Source organism: Emys orbicularis, chromosome 10, assembly GCF_028017835.1.
Source record: "Emys orbicularis isolate rEmyOrb1 chromosome 10, rEmyOrb1.hap1, whole genome shotgun sequence".
NCBI classification, from domain to species: Eukaryota; Metazoa; Chordata; order Testudines; family Emydidae; genus Emys; species Emys orbicularis.
In genome coordinates, this window is record NC_088692.1 from 54,110,162 (window position 1) to 54,131,535 (window position 21,374).

At 39.3% G+C, this 21,374-nt stretch overlaps 1 protein-coding gene across 1 annotated transcript in view; it reads right to left on the bottom strand.

Moving 5' to 3' along the window:
- The window catches only part of TMEM266 (transmembrane protein 266), a 119,148-nt gene that overhangs the window by 45,113 nt on the left and 52,661 nt on the right, over positions 1-21,374 (bottom strand). Inside the window, exons 5-6 of the mRNA XM_065412683.1 lie at positions 15,168-15,322; positions 8,891-8,964 (exon numbers count right to left, since the gene is read on the bottom strand). Of these exons, the coding sequence (XP_065268755.1) occupies positions 8,891-8,964; positions 15,168-15,322 (229 nt within the window). The remainder of the gene's footprint in view (positions 1-8,890; positions 8,965-15,167; positions 15,323-21,374) is intronic.

A 21,374-nucleotide genomic window follows, 5' to 3' on the forward strand; every position in this document is an offset into this window, starting at 1 on the left:
TGAAACAGTGATAAATTCCTATGAAAATTCCAACAGCATCTTTCACATTTTTTCTCGTGTTGGTGTTTTTAAAAGATCAAATTAAAATTAAAAATTAGTGTAATTTCACTCACACAAAAGTTAGGGCGCCATTCTGCCTGTGGCAGTGCAGAACTCAGATTAAAATGTACTTTACATGCAAGAGGAGGATTAAAACATAGATGCGTGGCTTGTAAAATACACCAAAATATTATTCTGCCTCTCTAAAAATATAATTAATCAGAGAGCTTGGTAGATAAGTGAGAGAGGTGCCCAGGCCAGGAAAGGAGTCAGAATTTTGCAGGAAAAAAGAATGAAAATGGCTGTGAATATACATATCTTCTATTCATTCCAAATACGAATATATAAAAAAAAAAAAAAAAAAACCTCTGGGTTTATGCTGCTACCAGACTCTGAACACAATAACTGTAACGTAGACACAAAATAGCATTGGGTTCTTCCAAATAACACTGTTCATATGCAAGAGCCTGATTATCCACTGCCTTGCACTTTCTGTAGCCGTTTTCACCTGAACAAAGTGAGTTGAAACTGCTCCAAATCAGATGGGTAGCCTTTTATACTCACTTTACACAGATATAAATGACTACACTGGCTGCAAGGCACTGCAGAATCAAGCCCAGAGTTTTTAAAAGAACAATACCAGTAGTTCAGTGACTATGCAGGCAAATGGATCAGCTAATGTGCACTTAAAAATAGCTCACACACAGCATTGGACATCTGAGTCTGTTTTACTGAGAGGGGGTATGCCAGTCAGGATAATTAGTGCGATTACCCTTTTCTCCTTTGAGAAGTGTTATGGGTCCTTGAACCGCCATCAGGAACCAATGCTACTGCTGATAAACTTACATATATAAAATACCTTTTCATCTGAAGGATCCCAAAATGATTAACAAATTTAGCAAACTGATAAAGCATTCACAGGGGTCACTACATTAACCTGTTACACAGCTGCCTGTGGGGCAAGACTGCAACTGGCAGAAAGAACTTCATAACATTTTAAGGTTCCAGCTAAGGAATAGCTCCTCTAACAATTCCATACTCACCAATATTATGTGGGAGCATGAACACGGGAGTAAATTCAAATCCTGAGCTGAAGTCAACTGGAGTTGCAGGTGCTCAGCAAATCTCAAGATCAGGCCCTTAGGACATCTGAATAGTCCTACACTTACAGCATTTTCATTACACAGTATTCCCATTGAAAACACACATTGGTTGACATTCCTATAAGTGTCAGAGTTCTCAGTCCTTGCTCCAAAAAAACAAGGATTTGAAAAACCAAAAAATCATATTCAAAAGCCCTGACCCTACCAGCTCCTTTCCAGAAACACAATCAAATCCTGGAAGGCATGTCTATAATGGAAGATTTGTTTTTCCTGTAAAAATCTGCTGAGCTTCTGATCAAGAATTTGCAAAGAAGGTTTCAGCAAGTAAGCTAAAAGCCAGACAAAGTAAATTCTGCAGCAGGCTGTTAATAGGAAATTTAAAAGGAAACATTCCTTCATTTAAATCTTGGGACACATTCTTCCCTGTTGCCGCTCCATTGACTTCAATGGAGCGACATGAGGGATGAGTTTGGCCCATTTTGTCCTATGCTTAGAAAGTATTTGTGAAATGCTAAGTCAATGAGCAATTGGAGGACTGCTAAATAGTTAGCATATACTCAGAAACTGCTTATGAAATGCACTTATTTTTGCCATGGACAGAGAATGCACAAAGACATTTTATCTTTGGAATAATAAGGTATATCCACTACAAAGAGAATAAACAGCACAACTCTTTAGCTCACAACCCTGAATATAGGTTGTCTGAAACTCTCTATTTAGGGGGCATAACATTTCCCCACATAATGTAGCTGCTTCTTTAAGTCCTCTCCGCAATGTTTTAATCAGGCTGCAATACTGTCATTTTAAGGGGTCTGGCTAGCTCATTTTACGGGGTAGCCAGTAACAAAGGCTTTTAACCTCTATTTTGCTGGTGTGAATCAGTGCAAGTCAGCAATGACTGAAAATAATTATTTGACCGCTGTTTCGTGGTGTATGTGGAATGAACTGGTGGGTCTCGGTCCAGTTTCTAGATGACAGGTATCCACCTCAGGGAAAACCACCCTCACAATCAGCAACCATGAAGTCTGCACCAGCCTCTCAACCTAGAGGCAGAGTCTCCAGAACAGAATACAGACACATGGGAGGGCTCCTGTAAACAAGCCTGACAGCTGCTTGTTCTGTGGACAGATGTCTTCAATCTTCAGGGCTGCACCTTTCATCAACAGAACATTCATTAACATGTTAATTTAAAAAATTGTACAGAGGTCTTTTTAATCATGCATTCGTTTTCTGCTCTGTGGAGATATAGGTAGGAGGGCATGGTTAATGTGTCTTAAACACTGTGTGTATCCCAAGATACACCTGCAGTGTTCTTGGTACACATCAGCCAATGCTTATGAATGTAATTCCAAGCTAATATCACCCTCTCTCACTAACCCCTGGCCTTTACAGAGAACACATGTTGGCAACACGCTTCCATGGTTGTTTTTAAGAACTTCTACACTCAAAAGAGCTTCATTAGACAAATTTCCATATATAGTATTTTGAACCTGTCAAGTTAATGATAAATAGAAAAATACTGGAATAAAAAAATGTTGGTGTTACTTACAAATAACATATTAATTCTCCCCCCCCAAACAATCAAACGTATTTCTTGGGCAAACAAAAATATATTTAATGTGATATATTTGTACAGTGCATTTAAAAACAGAATCTGTGGCAGGATCTGAAAGACAAAGGAGAATAATGATTAGAACATCTTATTTGCACAATGAAAATGTAAATGAATTAAAACTGAATTGTGATTATAATATTTACCAAAGTTTAAGCATGAACTCTAGCAATATGATACAATGCCACTTAAACTGGTCTCTGTAAGAAAAAGGCAAAAATGAGAAGCGGTGTTATTCTGTTATTTATGTATAGACATTTTCTATCATTATAGTAAATGTGTACCTGTAGATGTTCTGTTTAACAATGCAGCTGTCATGCTACATTGCAATTTTGATGTGTAAACTTGAATACAAGCATCTAATACACTTGTACATATTACCTTTTGGCTTAAAGGGGCAGTGTCAACTTGAATTATTTAAAATTGAAAAATGTATAAGATATTCAGTTTGTGATACAGCATCTTTTAAATAGAACACCCTGAATTTATTATAAAAAAATCATTAAAAATCCCAAAACTTTACAAATGTTTTTACCTCTGATGTTTGTAAATGTCTTTTCATCAAGAGAGAAACTGAATAACTGATTACACAAAAAGTGTTATTAAATGCACAAAGAAAAACAGGAAAAATATTTTTAGTAAATTATTTTCATTACAGTAATCTTAGGTGTTACTAAAAAAAATTACACAGTTTTCAGACAGAAATGTAGTAGTTGATAGTGTCCCCTTAACAATGTGGCCTACTATTGTCCAGTAAAGAGAATTAGCTCTCTGCAGTGGTACTACAGTTTTTCTATCTAATTTGGTAGGGAAACTTGGCCGAGGTCTTTGCTGAGCCAGCCCTGTGAATTCCCACAATTTGCATGAGTTAGCCTACTGTGAATGTACACTCAATACTTTTATTACATACTTTATTCCTTGCACGGTTAATATACAATTTATTATTCTGTGACTCACTGGGTCATATTAATCCCTAGAGTAAAGAAACCAAAAGAATGAGTAAAGGGGTGTATTTGGCCCATTAGGTTTAGGTAAAGGAGAGTACTATGTTTAGCTCAGCAGTACTGTTTGTCCTGAAAGGGGAAAATGGAAGACAGGAGAGTGTGGGGGAAAGGACAATCTTTCCAATCCCTGGTGTAGCTCTCCCCTGTCCCCTCCCACACGCCGCAGCATTTATTGTTTGCTGGCATAATTACTCTGAAAAGCAAACTTTTGTTTTGCAATGCACTAGATTACTCAAAATACCTGGAGTAAACCTTCCCCAAGAAGAATACCTTGTACTCATCTATGAGAGTTTTATCTCCTGCAACCCAGGTCATCCCACAAATTACTCATTTCAAACACTGTTTAGAAGTGTTCTAATTTACCTTTTTATGGGCTGACAGTTCTTAGAAGTGCTTCCCCAATTATTAGTACCTACCATTCCCATACCACTGGAGAAGCAGGAACATGTTATCATCTTTAACCTGACACTCAGGGTTCTAACACATGGGTATCATCTCATTCAGCTTCTCCTCAGTCAAACTTCTACAAGGAAAAAGAAAGAAAAGGGTAACAGTTGACTACATCTCACACATTATTAAACTAGTACAAAATATTTTCCACGTGCTCTGCATTATAATTGTTGTGGTTCTACTGTACAATATATCCACAATAATTAATAATACTTAACTGCAATAGCAGAGTGACACCAAGATTGCAGGCATAAACACCTAAATTCTCTAACACTAGCAACCATCAATTTTTTTTTGTACTATATTACATAGTATCTAAATTCTACAGGTGCATTCAGACAAACATTCCTGTAACATGTATTGTACCAAATTTGTCCTTAGAATATAGTCATTGAGAATGAAAATGGATTCTAAACCCAGAATTCTAGATTCAGAAGTGTTTTACGGATATGGCTCAGCGACCTATTTGCTGCACAGCACGCTACCATAAGGCAAATATGAATTTGATACAAACTTAGTCTTTGGCTTTCCTACATCAGAAGTTCCTTCTGGTCATGTTTGGACTAGGGGTTTTATCTACATCCCTGGTGCATGGTATAGAAGGTGCAGGGATCTCATCAGCAGCAAGAAATGAAGCCTGAAGAGAGTCCAGCTGTAGCACCAGTATAGCACACTGCATGGGTCAGAAACGTTCTTGAGAAAAAGGGGCTGAGATAAGAGGGATGAAATTTTAGGAAGGCTTTGTGCTAAAGTCCCATCCCTCCATAAAATTCTATGCTCTCCTGAATCCACCTTGTTGTGTAAGCTACAAAGTTGGATGGCTGAGCAGAGCTAGATTTACAAAACATTAGAAGTTAAACTTCTGGACTCTATCAAAGACTCCACAGCCGAAGTTTAACTGATTTTTTTATATCCGTTTATAAAATCCATGTAATTTTTTCTAGGTTTTCCTCTGCACCACCTGTTCCCAAAACCAAATGCTGTCAATATCAATTCTTCTTAACAACTCCCCCAATACACATACATGGCCAACAATCCAGCACACTTAAGGAACCCTACGATAATAAAACTAGTATGCATAGGGAATGGAGGAAAACATTCAGAAAGGTAAAGTTCCAGTTCATTATGGAAGAATCATATACTTTTCTATTAAATTCTAATCTTTCTATACTGGTAGGTTGCTTGAAACATGCCACAGAATTTAATAGAGAATTATATTACTACTATAGGATTCTTTAGAAAAAACATACAGAAAGGATATTATTTTCTATTAAATTCTATAGTTTTTTCCCCCACTAACGTCTACAGAACCATATTGGCTTAATTCTAATTAAATTCTGTAGGACTCTCCCCTAAGATGTTTAAATCTTCCTAGAGATTGTTATAAAGGAGGAATTCAAGTATGAGAGACTACAATGAATATTTTTTGTTTATATGTAATTTGAGTGATATGTTTCATTTTGTCTTCTTTCTCTTCTTAATGCGACAAGTCAATTAATACATTTTAACTCAAACTTAAAAAACCCAGACAATTAACACCTTAACTATTGGAACCCCAAACCCTGCTGAATGCTTTCCCATTCCAAAACCTTTGGGGGGAAAAAAGACCCTGATTCAGTGTGTACTTAATTTTAACCATGGGAAGAGTCCTGTTGACCTCAATGGGACTACTCCTGTGACTAAAGTCAATAGAGTGCTTAAGTGCTGTGCTGAATTGGGCCTATATAAAGCAATGCAACAGCAGAGTACTACAGGCTAAAAAAGCCCACACCCGCAGGCCTCTCTCACATGAATAGTCCCAGTATCTTCAATGGAACAACTGGAGTGAGTGAGGGCTGCAGAATCTGGCCCTAATACCAATGTCATAAGATTATTAAAATATATTCAGACCCCACGCCACTTACCAAAGTCAATGCCAAGTTCTCTGTTTGCCTTTTCTCAGGGCTGGTTTTACCTTCTTGATATGGTGCAATCCTGAATTAGCCTTGACTGCTGCATTTGTTTTTTATCCCTCTGACATTCTATCTCCTCTTCTGTCTTAACATCTGGGTATTGTTTGGTGTACGGGCTTGACATATGTAAACAGAGACTAACAGGCAAAGCATCACAACCAGTAAATCTAATTTGAGCATTTGCAAAAAGTTATATGCATGTTACTGAAAAAAGATATTGTGATATGTTGGAAAGTCTTCGGAGACTAACATGAGGAGAATATAAAATTAACACAATGCAGTAAATTCAGGTTAAGACTTGTGGCTATAGCACAAGTGTAAAGATAGAAGGAAAATGCTGGAGGAGTAGCAACTTAATATTGTTAGCAGCTACAAGTACCTGCCACATTTGTCCACTACATTTCAATCAAGCAGAAAGCCAGCTCTTATTTAACTGTAATGAGACATTAAAATGGGTGTTAATAGCACCTACTATAGTTAAAGTTGCAAACGTTATCCATTTTAACCAAAGATTTCTATCAATCACAATTTTCCAAATTTTGAGCACAAGTGCCTTTGTGTGGTTTGGGGAAAATAGTATTATAAGTGATCAATCATATTCAACAGGCATCTGATAAGGTTTGATCAATCAAACGAAAAACCCTACCCTCTTTGTGAAATCATTATACTATCTTTCTGCCCAGCCTGGTCTGAACAGTGAATGATTGTAAAAGTCTCACTGAAACACAGAGCAAAATTCTTTCCTACCCACCCCAAACAAAGACAAATCTGTTACATCAGGAACAGGAAATAAATAAATGTAATGAAAATGCTGTAAGAGATCCTCTGCCTTTTTCAGGGCCTGCAATTTCTGGAGCATTGGACAATATTTTAGATGAGAAAAATAAGTTTCTCTATTCTATTTTGATGACAATCATCACAATGTAAACAGAATTGTTGCTGCTCTGTTAATCCAATGTTGTAGAAAACTATCTCCAGCAAAACAATAGCAGCAGCAAAGGTGAAAAATTCACTGTTCCCCTTCCTCAGTGGTTCTCAATCTATGGTTTGCAAAGTGCTTTCAGGTGGTCTGTGGAGCTGATTCTGTCACAGTGGTGAAGTACATGATGTTTGCAGCTATTATTAGCCCAGTCTATGACTCTTAAAAGTTTCCAAAGGCTTGATTGATGAACCGAACTCCAAAAATCCTAGCTGCGTTGTGCTCCTCATATGGCTATTTTATATCTTTATTGGTGGATTTTTTTAAATGTAAATTCAAACTACGGTCAAACGGGTGAATGAAATTAATCACTTTGGAAAGACGGAAGCAAACTGCAAAGTGGGTGCTAACAGAATTAGAACAAGGGGTACTAAATGCAGTGAAGGGAGATTCACTCCCAATACCCATATTGTCCTAAACACAGAGAGAAGAAAAAATACAATACAGACACAAAATGGGGATGGAGGGTAGCCAAACAACTTTGCCTATCATATTCAAAATAAGTTTATCTTAATATTTATTTATTTATTTATGAACCATAATCAGTAGGAAAGGTTCGGACTCGGGATTTGGAGGTTGGGAGCAAAAGTATACGGTTTAGGGTTGTGTGTATTCATTGCTTAAATTTGGTATGATTTTTTAAATCCATTAATAGAACCATAGAAATAAATGGCTGTGTAATATAACTAACTATATGTCCAACAAGAGTGGTTTCCAGCATCAGCTATAACTATCAAGGCTCCTGCTTCTTCTAAGGCGAATACTCATAACCTTAAGCTAAACTGAACTCTTAGGTGCAGCCTCTAACTTCTGTTTTATTTGGATGCAAATCCTTTCCCCTAGCGAAACTAGAAAAATATTCTTCAGGTATGTAGATATTCCAGGGAGTCTTCTGGCATGGCATGGATGTTGGTGTAATTTAAAAACACACAACCACGTAACAGGATTTTTGTAACAATATGCGTAGCATGTCCTGGAGGAATAATCCAAATTGCTGTTTTGGAAGCACTTTAGATATATTGTTAATATTTCAGCACAGATGACATTTTTTGGAATAAAGTTGCAAACTATAGTCAGTTATTTCAATTTAGTCATTTATTGTATTATCAATATGGGCTTTTCCAATGAATGAATTTATTCAGTTATGGTACCAATACACATTTGCACAGAAATTCACCATTGTTCATTCTTACTTTGTATCTAATTTGCTGTATTTAATTACTTTCTTATACAGCAGTAATATAGATGTAAGGAAAATATTTAGAAAAAACAGAGAGAGCTGCTTAAGTAAGTTATGAAAGGAGATGATTCATTCTTATTCAGAACCAAGCTTTGTATAAGATGAAGTTTTGGATTTCTTACTCCAGCAAGATTCCTATTGAGGCCAATGAGAACTTTCCTGGAGTAAGAACTTCAGAACCAGGTCCATTTCCCATCATTTAAAGGGACTGATTTGAGATGATACAGATATAATTATCTCTCCTCACAATTTTGCTCTTATATTTGTATGGTAACATTCTTCCATTTTTCCTGGTCCATTCTAATTATCTTTAATAAAGAGAATGACTGTCAATACAAACAAGATCTTTTGGTTTTCCAAATATGAATGGCAAAAGCTGACTTATTTTCTTTTTTAAAACACACCATGTGCCTGCTCCTGTTCCTAGTGTCAAAATTCCCACTGACATCAGTGGGAGCAGGACTGGGCCCTGCATCCAAATCAATTGCATTTCACCATGCATTATACATACCTCTGAAAAGAACACAGACAGGATGACTAGGCTGATCCAGTGAATAATTCCTGCAAACTGTGATGCACTTGAAACTGTAATTAACACAATATAATGAAGCATAATTTTAGTACCAGGTAGCAACTTATATATAATGGTGACTAGTACCATCACCACTTATATTTAGGAGAAGCATTTCATCTGAAACACTATAATGAAAATGTAACAAAGATTCTAGATGCAATGGGACATGGAGCTTTACCCTCTTAAGTTGCTCATTCAAATCAATTCAGGTTAGCAATGACCATAAAGTTGTTATCTGATGGCTGTTCAGTGCCTTATGTAAAATCAGTAGGTGATCTCACTCATTGTTCCCAGGTGACACTGTTCACAGTTGCCAACACCACTAAAACCTACACTAACTGGAAGTCTCAGGAGAGAGGCTAAGGAATGAATGGGTTCGTCCCAGTTTTCTGTTTTGAAAGTGGGTCACCTTTGTGGTAAGCCACCTGCAGATAGGAGGCTGCAAGTCACTCCAGTAGTGAAACATGCAGTTGGAGCCTCTGAAAAACAAAGCTAGGAGTTGGAATAGGCAGTGTGGGACTAGGCTACTCCAAGACAATCTGAGAAAGGAAAAATACTTCGTAGGAAGGGGCTTTTGTGCCACTCTCCTCTCAGCCAGTTCTTCTTGGTGATTGTGGAGACCCTCCATTCCCTTTCTCTAGTAGTGGCTTTGGAATCAGTGGGTGTCTTGAACCCTGGTCCATTGGGCTCTTAGGTGCTAATAAGTTCCAACCCACCAACCAGTGATCTGCTAACTGCTGTCAGAATAGAAGCTGAACTCTGACAGAAGACTCCTATCCTGGGATCTAATTGGTGGAATGCTGGGGGTCCTGACTAGTCCTCAGTTTCTATTTAAACTAACTGCAGGAACAGGAAATTGTCCATGCAACTGGGTTTCCCTTGTTTAGGACTGCATCTTCTGCAATACCAGCTCCTACTGCCTGATCTCCTGGTAACCTGACCCTGCCTCCTGACTCCCAGTTTGCCCTCTGACCTCCTGGTATCTGACCCAGCCTGACTTCTGTTCTGACGACTAGGTCAGACCACCCACGTCCTGGTTGGGGCAGTGGGCTGCTTGGGATGGAGATCCATCACAATTCTATCAAAAGATGTCAGCCCAGTTTGAAGCCCTGTAGGAAAAAAGGAACACAGGAATGACACTGCAGGTCAGATTCTGCATCTGTCCTATGTGTAGAGCTGCTACAGAATGAAATCTTTGGTGCGCAATACCCTGTATTGTCATTGTTCCAGGATATAGGGGCACAAGTCCCATTGGCTTTACTAGGAGATGAGACTAAATTCTGTGCAACTGAAAACTTAATAGTAAAATTCTATAAACTAACAAAAAGAATTACTCATTATTTCTTTAAATAATTTTTTTAAATATTTTTATTTATTCTGGAAGACCAATAATTGTTTGGACCAAGTTTTTCAAGAACAGATGCATAAACTTAGATTCCTTTATCCATATTAGGCACCTAAGTAAGTGGCCTGATTTTCTGAAGTGATCGCTTATTCAGGTGTCTAACTATGGAACATATTGGCCACAGCTTTCACAGAAGAACTCTGCCCCACTCACAGTTAGTTTGATTCTACAAAACCAAAATGGACACCTGCATTGAGACCAGTATTAGAAATACCTTGAAGAACTAATGTACCTTTTAACAATATTTGATCCCTGCACATGAATCCAATTGAGGTGGATTAGAAAAATGTGAAATATCATCTGACATCAAACCACCTAATAAAGATGAATTGCTAGCAGGAGAATACACATACTATGAACACATTTAACTCTAAACTGTATTAACAAATGTACAGACCCCATTGATAAAATGCTGTCAATGGAGGTTCAAAATAAAGAAAAATGTATTACAGGAATGACACCATTTCATACAATATATTTCAGTAAGCATATAGCTGTCAAACTGCCAAGTTTGTCTTTGTGTTACCCCACTGATAGGTTGAGTTACTGCACAATGGAAAAGTGTTTTGGGCATCTTTGTGTGCATGAAGATGCCAGGTTGTAGCAGAATAATGGGAGGGGAGGGGGATTAGGATTAAAGGAATAACATCAATTTAGTTGCCACTGATATTCCTTAAGATATGGTAATAGGGGGTCAGTAGAAATTGCCATGTATGGTATCACTGAATTTCAGCAGATATACAATTACTGATTAATAAAAAAGAAATAAGCAGACAATACCACAATTTCACCGACACGCTGCTTAAACAATAGGGCAAGGCTGGGAAATGGGGGGAAATCCATTTGTGGGGAGACATTCTAATAGCAATCCATTGACATGCAGTCCTCCAACTGCCCCCTAGTGTGCAAGCAAGGTATAACATATGGGAATTTGGGGTGGGGAGAAATGGATTTCTCATACTGCAATATGTGCAGCAAAGACTGCTGGATATACTGCAGGATGGTGTCACAATTAAAGTGCCCGAGTGGTATCAACAGTAAACAGTTTCAAATAACCTTCCAGGCAAGAAGTTCCTGAACAAGAGCTGAATCAATGTCCCATAAACCGAGTCGACATTCCACCACTCTCAATTGCTTTCTCTTCCTTAAAGACATCCAACTGAACATACAGACTTCCTCACACTGAACTGTAGAAACAACATTATTGTTTCAGAAACAATATGAGAACACTACATTGTCCAAACGAGTGGGACAGAGTCACAGGCTACTATTTGTGTGAATCTGGCTTGTTGTAGAAGTGCAGCCTTACCTCTGAATTTCTTGGGTTTGTAAACTTTTTTAAAAAAATTAACATTCTTAAAGAAAAGAAGAAAAATCAAACAAACAAAAAAACTAGACAAAGGCTACGACTTTACTTTTTTTTTTTTTGGTAGGTTTTCAGTACCTGCAGCTCCCACTGATCTCAAAAGGGAGACGGGGTGCTGGAACAATTTTTATAGTGGTGGTGCTAAGAGCCATTGAACTAAACTGTAAACCCTGTATATAACTGAAACCACTTCAAGCCAGGGGGTGCAGCCGCAGCCTCAGCACCCCTAGTTCCAGTACCTATGAAGGGAACTGTAGAAATTAAGTACCTCTAAAAATCATTAAAAATCATTTTCAAACATGCTGCAATTCTCTTTTGGGCTGTCATACTGTTGTTTTAACACTGTGAAATGATCAAACCTTTACAACAAATAAGGCCAAACAAATTCCCACTAAGGCATGGTTTCATCTTTATATTCATGTTCCTTGTACAGCTATATAAGTACTTACATATGCCCAGATCCAGTAAGCAGATACACGCAGATGGATTCTTGCACCTGTGTGGAGCCCCACTGATTTCAATAGGACTTCATGCAGGTATACAGATGTGCCTATATGTATCCAATCACAGGAAAAGGGCAGTAGTAAGTCACTCCCACCACTATAGGAAGTGGTTTGGCAAAGAGATGGAGGTGCATGGTCTAGAGATGACGAGGAGCCAAAAACTAAAGAATTCTAATCATGGCTGTGCTAATGAACCACTTTTCTCAGACCCTGGACAAGTGACTTAATCTACCTTCATTTCTCCATCCACAAAATATGGATAACAATACTTCCGTACATTACTGGGGTAATAAGAGATTATTTAGTTAATGTACATAGAGTTTGTCATATAGAATATGCTTCATGCTAAATTAACTCAAGGTCTATTAATTTCTCATCTGCATAATCTGCACTTTTGCAGATACAATTTCCATTGATGACAACAAGGAGTTGTGCTCACTGAACAAGTGCAGAGTGCAACTGAAATCGGCACTAAGAATCTGAGAGGAGAATTTTGTCCTGGGATTTTAGCAATCATAGAAGCCTGATTTTTTGTACAATATTTTTGCACATGTAATTCAAAACCATTAAAAACACTCATTAAAAAACAGATTTCCTTGGTGACTGCAGTCTACAATGGGGATTAATGGCTTTTATTAGAAACAAAATTGGCAGTGATGTACCATAGCATATCCTTAATACACTTGTATATGTTGCTTTCATATACTACAGGGAATCATTATATGCTACAATTACATTTTAAAAAAACATAATTGCACACTAATGGCTTTTGAAAGATTAAGTTAAAAGTACAGTCTTCGTTTCACAGAACTATAGTATTTATGTTAACTCCTCCCATATATTCCATAAGTGGTTAAAGAACAAAACTGAAGGAATTTAATGTAACAAAAGCTACATGAAATAATGAGAAGCGTGGTGTGTTGACGGTTTAGTGTCAATGCAATGCATTGCCATGCAGCAGTCTGTTACGCCCAGGGCCAGCAAGAGTAGAGAGTAGTGCAGAGACAAAATGGTCAGCCAAGTACCATCTGTTTGCCTGGCACAAACCTCTCTGGCTGATGTGTAGGGTAGAGGTTGGTGGGCTCTGAAGGATGTAACATGCAGTACTCCTCAGAGAGGAGTATTGATGGGGGAGCAAATGGTAAAGAATGCAGGCGATCCCTCCAAAATAGTGTTAGAAGTCTAAGACAAACCCACAAAAGCAAATAAATCCAATGTTTAGGATTCAACCATTAGCTTTACTAGCAGTGGCAACTTTAGGCATATGCACCTCACCTATCAAAGTGCCATCACTGAATTTGTCTGTGATCCTCTCTTAGTTCAGCTCTAAAGATTGAATCTCATAACCAATAACCCGCAATACTTAGAAGACTGCATTTTGGTGCTGCCTGCTGACTTCCCTGTTCACAGAGGAGTTTGGTTAGCAAGGACAGCAGAGCCTCACAAATAGCTGATGGGGTTGTCTGAGGCTGGAAGGGGTGTTTTCATATAAGTGTGCATATAGAGAGGTATAAGGGGACCAGATCAAATACAGGTAGGGTGTAGGAGAAGGCCCAGTCAGTATTCCTTCTTACAGAGCGTATAAAATAAAATAACAACTCAGGCTGCTCCTAACTAGTGGCTCCCTTAATATTACCTTTACAGTAGGGGTTCTCAACCTTTTTCTTTCTGAGCCCCCCCCCCAACATGTTATAAAAACTCCCATGGCCCACCTGTGTCACAATAACTGGTTTCTGCCAGGACCGGCATTAAAGGATAGCAAGCAGAGCAATTGCCCAGGGTCCCATGCAACAGAGGGCACCGTGAAGCTAAGTTGCTCAGGCTTCTGCTTCAGCCCCAGGTGGCGGGTCTCAGGGCCCCATGCTTCAGCCCCATGCAGTAGGACTTTGGCTCTCTGCCCTGGGCCCCACCAAGTCTAACACTGGCGGAGCCCCGGAAACCTGCTCCCGGCCCCCCCAGGGGCCCTGGACCCCTGGTTGAGAATCACTGCTTTACAGCATTCCATTATACTACATAAACTGGGATGAAATCCTGAAACCATTGAAGTCAAATAGCAAAGCTCAAGAATTTCACCCTAGAGTTCCTTAATCTTTAACAGTACATTTTTTTGCCATTGTGGATGTGTTTAAACCCCTTATTGTTATTTCTATATATTTCTACATAATTTCTTTTTTTAAAGGGCACCTTTAATATTTAGCCCAGAAAACTTGATGCTGGTGCTTACATTCAGATGAGTTTTGCGTGACTGAGCAAAAAAGAATGAAGGGAGAGAACAGTGAAAGAACAGCTCAACCAGAAAGCAAAGCAACACAATTAAAAATTGCCTGTACCATGGAACCTGTGTAGAGTGAACCTGGATATAACAAAACTTCACTTGTGTTGTTGTTATTTGTCTTACAATATGTTAGTGAAGTAGAAGGAAAGCCTTAATAGTTTCAATGCATTGCCAGATACAAATGGCAATTTCAGTTCCAACAAATCTCTGTTTATAGGGACAAATTACTAAAGGAGAGAGCACCAACTGCACCAGCAAAATCCATGCACACCTATTTGCATACATACATGTGAATGGACAACTCGGTAACTATCACAGAAGTGTCCTTTTGACTGCACAAATGCCCTGTTTTCTGGTGTATGCAAATTGGAGAAGGTTATCATAATGGGAGTGTGCAGTTTTTGCAGGTAAACAAGGTGTGGGCACATTTTTGCAGGTGAATTCTACCTCGATCCTCTGAAAATCTGTCCCATAACGAATTTGCTCTGTGGAGAAGGGGGATGGGGAGGACTTCACTATACCAGGGTTCCACTGTATTAACAGTACAGTAAAGGTCATTATCTAACTTTTAAACTACTTACATGACCAACCCCCCTCCCCCAAGAAAGTTAAATCTAAACATCATTTATCTTCGATCAAATTTTTTAAAAAAGCCTGCTACTCACACTGGAGAAGCTTTATATCTATTAGGAGTTCCAGAGTCAGGAGAATCACCACCAACACTACACAGGCTACCAGGAAACTGTTGAGACTTGCACTGAGCAAAAATACCTGCCACACAGCTGCTCGTCTCCCACAGCACGGCTTTAGCCAGTTAGATCTAAGGAAATAAAACAAGGGGGGCGGGGAGGGCAGAAGAGAGAGAAAGAGAAAGGAAGAGAGGGTAAAGAGTAATGGACTCTAAATGAGAGAAGTTCTGCTAGAATAGATGTGACCATCAGTAAAGTTAAAAGATTTTACAAATCCTATTTACCTTTATTAATTTCTCTGTTAAATGCAGCCTCGCCTCTTATCTAATTTTCTGAATTAGTATAGAGTTGGATGCTAGTTACATATATCGACTGAAATGACCTGAATGTAATGGGCATCCTTAATTGCACCTGTACTATGGAGGAAGTTCTTCCTTGTCTAGAGGACTCAACAATACCCTCTATTCTAGTCAAATTTTTATACCAGGCCCATCACCATTGTATCTGAGTGCTTTGCAACAATGCATTAAGCAATATGACTAACATCTGTCATGTGTGGTCCCTTCCTCAATCCCCAAGAAGAAAAAAATTCTTGTATGTTTGTTTTGATATGTGTGCTATGTGCTTTTATTTGTGAAGGCCAAGGCAAAGTCCCACTCTTTGTAGTTAGATTGGAAAGTGATGAAGTTGGTGGTAGTTCCTCTGGAAGTGAGTATTATGGTCTTCGACCACTACACCACTTAATCTTTGTGATGACTTGGGAGGGAAAGTTGCCAAAGCAGGCATGCAGTCGTGCTTCAACCTACCCTGTGCACCAGAGCCAGTGCCTATGATGTTACAAAAGGTGGCAGTGGGTGCTTGGAGAAGGGAAGGGTGGCAAGGTCAGTGATTAAGTGGATGCAGTGGAGGCATAATTCATATGGGAGTCAAACACCTGAAAAAAACCCCACCATCATATCAACATCACACAGCCTTCCCTGATGTATCCATACGCCACATCTTCAAAAATGAGACAAGGGGATGTCTCAATGCTACGTAAGCATCACTCAGGGACTTAGAGCTCTCAGGAGTCTCTTCAGAACAGAGTATTTCAGTGAAATGCTCCTTCCCCCAGTGGATTGATTAACTAACCCTAAAAGACCTCCTGTGCAGACACTTTAAACTTGAAAGATCTGGCAAGGTTTACAGTACATAGACCTATCCTTAGTTCAAATGCATCAAGACTCTGGAGTAAACGTCTGAAATCACCTGATATTGCTTCTCTGTCTCACACATGCTGACTGAAAAAATGTGAAACAAAACACTACTACATGAACTGTAAAGGACTGGGAGTTCTAGATTTTTAAACTATTATTAAAACAAAAAAACTAAAACACCAAAAGGAGAGGGGAAAAAAAAGAAAAATTAAAGGCACACAGGTGGTTGGGAAAAAGGGGTGCAGCTAACCTTCTGCCCAGTTTAAAGGTGAGACAGTGACAGGCTCCTAAAGGAGTTGCGTTCAGTCCTACTTTGCTGGTGGCTCAAACATAAGGCCGCTGGGAAGAAACAGGGTTTTGAGGTAAAACAAGGGGGAAAATCCTCCCAGCTGTCTGGGGCACACAGAAAAATTGCAATTTGGTCAACAGGGAAAAAAGTATCACATAGATGGAAGCTGATGTATTCCCTTATCTTCTAGATCCCAGTCCAGTGCTCAAAACTGCTCCCAGACCTTAAGAAGAGCTCAAAAGCGTGTTTGTCTCACCAATAGAAGTTGGTCCAATAAAATATATTACCTCACCCACTCTGTCTCTCTAATATCCGCTGACCAATGTGGCTACAACAACACTGCAAACTTCCGCGCTAGTTCGGTCCCTTTGAAAGCACAACCAATGCCACAAGCTATAAGGAACATTACTGAAAAGTGAAGCAAAAGTTGTTCTTTTTCAGAATTTTTGCTCTTTTTGTGGGAAAATTGAAAAAATAAATACTCTGACGTTCTTCTATCCAAGGATCTTAAGCTGCTTCACAAACATAAATAAGCTAAGCCTCACTCTCAAGATCCCTGGCAAGCCAGCTTAGTACATTTGTACCCTTTAACCAGGGCCAGCTCCGGCTTTTTTGCCGCACCAAGCAAAAAAAAACAAAAAAACAAAAAAAAACCCGTGTGGGCAGCCGGAGCCAGGGTGCAGGGGGACTCCCTGCACTGCAGACGTGCCCCGGGCAGCGGAGTGCGCGCCCCGGATAGCGGGGGGAGGCAGCAGGGGGAGAGAGAGAGAAGGGGGGCGGCTAGGGCTTCCTTCAGCGGGGCGCTTGCCACGCGGTCCCTCCCGCCGCGCCGCCTGCCGGGAGGGCTCCGCGCTGTCCGGTCGGCGGGCAGGGAAGGACGCGGGCTGTGCTGCCGGGCTTGCTGCAGACCTGGCACCAGCTGGGGCAGATGGAGTGCGCAGCCTGCTCCCAGCAGGGCGCTCCCCTCCTCCGCGCCGCTGCCCCCTACAGGGCGGCTGGAACGGCGAACTAAAAAGAAAAAAACCCTGCGGGGTGGCTGGAGCGGCAAAGCAAAAAAACCCAAAAACCTGCAGGGCGGCCGGAGCGGCGAAGCAAAAAAAAAAAAAAAAAAAGGATTGGCCCCTTAGAATCTGCCGCCCCAAGCACGAGCCTGCTCGGCTGGTGCCTGGAGCTGGCCCTGCTTTTAACAGGCAGGAAAACGGAGTCACACAGAGAGCTGTGGCAGAGCAGGGAACAGAACCTCTAACTCCTGCTTCCTGTTTACATATTTTAACCACTATACTTAAGTGCTAATCCGCCAAACTGTCTGGGGACAGACCTTTATGTGGACAGAGACCTTTTGCCATTAGATTTATCGGTAGGGTTTTTTTTTAATTAATTTCAGAACAGGTTAATTCTTCATTATGGCTGTTATTTTAGTTTTGAATCATTTTCTGATCACTCTCCTGGTGGTTATATTTTTATTTACAATAATGAATAGCCATATTTATTTTCCTAATGCTTCTCTCTTGTTCGTACACCTTTTTTCTCTTCTATTTTACCAATACTTAGCTCTTCCTTTTCCTTAGCTTAACTCTTTCCTTTTCCCTTTTTCCTGTTCTCCATGTGATCAGTAGAGGGCCTAGCTACATACTTTAAAAATCTCAATATTCTCAAGACTTCTAAGGACACTGAACATACATACGCTTAAATAGATTGCATTACTTAGCATATACTACACACTGGCACTATAATGATTAACATTATTATTTAATTGTTTAAGTTAGTAACTACTTAAAGAACTGATAATGCATGAAAAATAAAGTTCGCCTCTCTAGCTCTGCACTGGCAGTCTATGCACGTAGCAATTTTTCTAATTCTGTACAAAAACTATGCAACGAAAGTATCGGATTATAGTTTGGAAAGCATTGTTCTTAAAGGTGAACTGCAAAGTATTAGAATGCTTAAGATTCTTTATAATTAACAGACTATGAATCTTTATCTCAAAATTACAAACACATTTTAAAATTAAAAACTGGAAAACTACCTGCTCTTTCACTTATTAACAAGGTGCACTCATGTATAATCTGTCATCTGAGGATTTCAAGGAATTTTACACCATTAGTTGTCATTCTCACTTCACATATACAGAAAATTATGCAGAGAGGTTCAGCTATTTGCCCAAACTCACACAGCAAGTCATCTGCTCTGACCACTAGACACAGGCATAGCAAGCCTGGGGTGAGGAGTCTGTGTTTCCACCACAATAACTGAAGACATCGCAAACTCTGAAATCCAAAGCAAGGGGGGAAATGGAACTTTGAACTCAGGACTGAGCGTGTGAGTGAAGATGGGACAGTTTTCCTAACATTTTATTTTAAATGTGAATTTATTTTTAATACTTAGCCTCACAACACCTATATGAGGTCAAACAAATTAATGTTCATAAAGCATATTGGAATCTTTTCATGGAAGTCAATATGAAGTGCACAGTTTTATTATGGGGTGTTTGAAATCTATATTGATAGAAATGATCAGGAATTTTTTAAAAAGACACTTTCATCATGGCTTTTTACAAAGCCAATCTATTACTAGCATAGTTTAATGCACTAATACACAGGTTTTAAAAAAGATGTTCAACACTGAACAAAATTGGGGAAAAAATTACCACATTTCTTTGGTAATGAGCAACCATAATCACTTCATTCAAGCTACTAACATCTGTCACTGTTTCTGTTTCCTTGTCTTGCAAAACCAACCAACCAACCAAACATTCATGGTGTAGTAACCAGCCTTTTTGGCTAATTAGTAAGCATTCACCTCCCTCAAAATGATTTGCAGGCTAAAATTGGGCAACAGGTTATATCTAGGGATGGACACAAATGCAGATTAGCAATTAGCCAACAGAAGGCATGACCTGGACCAGGAAGTGATAGTTAGATTGGAAAGTGATGAAGCAAATATGGGTAGCAGCCTAGACCTGGCTGAGGGAAGCGAGGCAGCAGAGCCTGGCAGGAGCTTGCAAGTAGCACCTCAAAGACCTGAGGAACTCTGAGAGACACGTACAGCCTTGTACCCTCCAACTGGATTGCTCCTTAGAGGCGTAGCTAAGAATAACTTCATGAATTATTTCTTTAAATAAGTTTTAATACTGAGGGGATTTGCAACCTTTCTTTTCTGACAGCTCTGGTATAAAGTTTCCTTCTTTAGTATTACAGGTGTGCAAGTGTTCAAATGGGAACCTATCAAAAGGTGAAATATGTAGGGTAAGGCATGTGAAGAACCAACTGCGCTTGCTTCCGAGCTTGTACCATACTGTGCACACTACCAAGTATTCAAGTTGCACTTACACTGGCCTTTTCCCTGAAATTCCCACCATTACTACCACCGGTGCAGCTCCACTAGTGTAATTACTAGCTACGCACAGCAGGTCTACATGGCATCTCGGTTAAGACACGGGCAGTCACTGCATTAACTGTATTAGTGCTTCCACTGGTTTAGCTATATCAGTGGGAGTACTGGTGGGAAATATTAGGGAGAAAGGCTAATGTAGATCAAGCTGAAAGGGTCCTGTGCACCATGACACATACAGAAACAACCTACCAGAGGTAAGAGCATTCACATGAAGATTTTGAATGATCTGTGTCAGAAAAGAATCAGAAAGACATTTCGAAATCATGGAACATGTTTGTAACATACTGACTGAGCAGTGCAACATTTTATATGTTCTGCAATAAAGAGCCAGTTATCCCACAGAATTTAGAGTGCCGAATGCTCAAAGTGGAAAAGAGGGAGAACATTTTCTGCTGCAATGCAGGTCTTAGATTTGGACCAGAGCACACAGAGTAACAATGATGTAGTACTGCACAAGAGAACAAATCATCATTACAGTCTCCTTCAGTACATTTCGCTGTTCAGCTTTTGTTCCATCTTTCTGGCCCCAGTTCATGTCTGGCAGTTATGCATATGTTTAAAAAAAACCCAAAAAACCAACCAAACATCACTTTTGTAAATAGAGAGAGAGCTTGCTCACTACATGATACAGTTCAGCCTTAAAAGCTCTCCATCTCATCTCCCTCCTTGGGGCTGAGTAATTCATCATGGATCAGTCTGATATCTTCATGGACCTCTATGAGTTGAACAGAGTAATTAAGAGGAGTGATGTAGGATAGTAAAAGCCCTTACAGTTCAAGTGGCAAACCAAGGAAGAAAGGCAGAAACTTAACCGCATTTTAGTTAATGCCCCTCTAAGTCTTGCAGCAAACAATTAAAATACTAGACAGAAATCAAAATAATAATTCAAAGATTTGGAAAAAAACAGAAATAATAAAGAATATAGCACCATCTGATGCAAACATAGAAGCCAGACTAAACTGTCTGAAGGAGCAAAATTAGCACATTCTTGGTGTTTTACAAATAAAATAAGAAGAAGAAATGAGATCACAAAAACCAAAATGAAAATGAAGAGGCAATGTAAAATGCCAGAAAGAACAGAATGTTTACATCTTTTACAAGACAACAGGAACAAGGATGAAAAATAAATCTAGAATAAGAATACTGACCATGTCAAGAAAACTAATAAAAAGCAACAGCAACACAAAGAATGATGAAGGAAAACACCCCACAACATTCCATGGTAGTAACAGAAGTAGTTTGGGTTGAAGCATTGTAGTGACATGCAGCACTGCACGGCTGCTGTGCAAAATCTTCCATGAAATG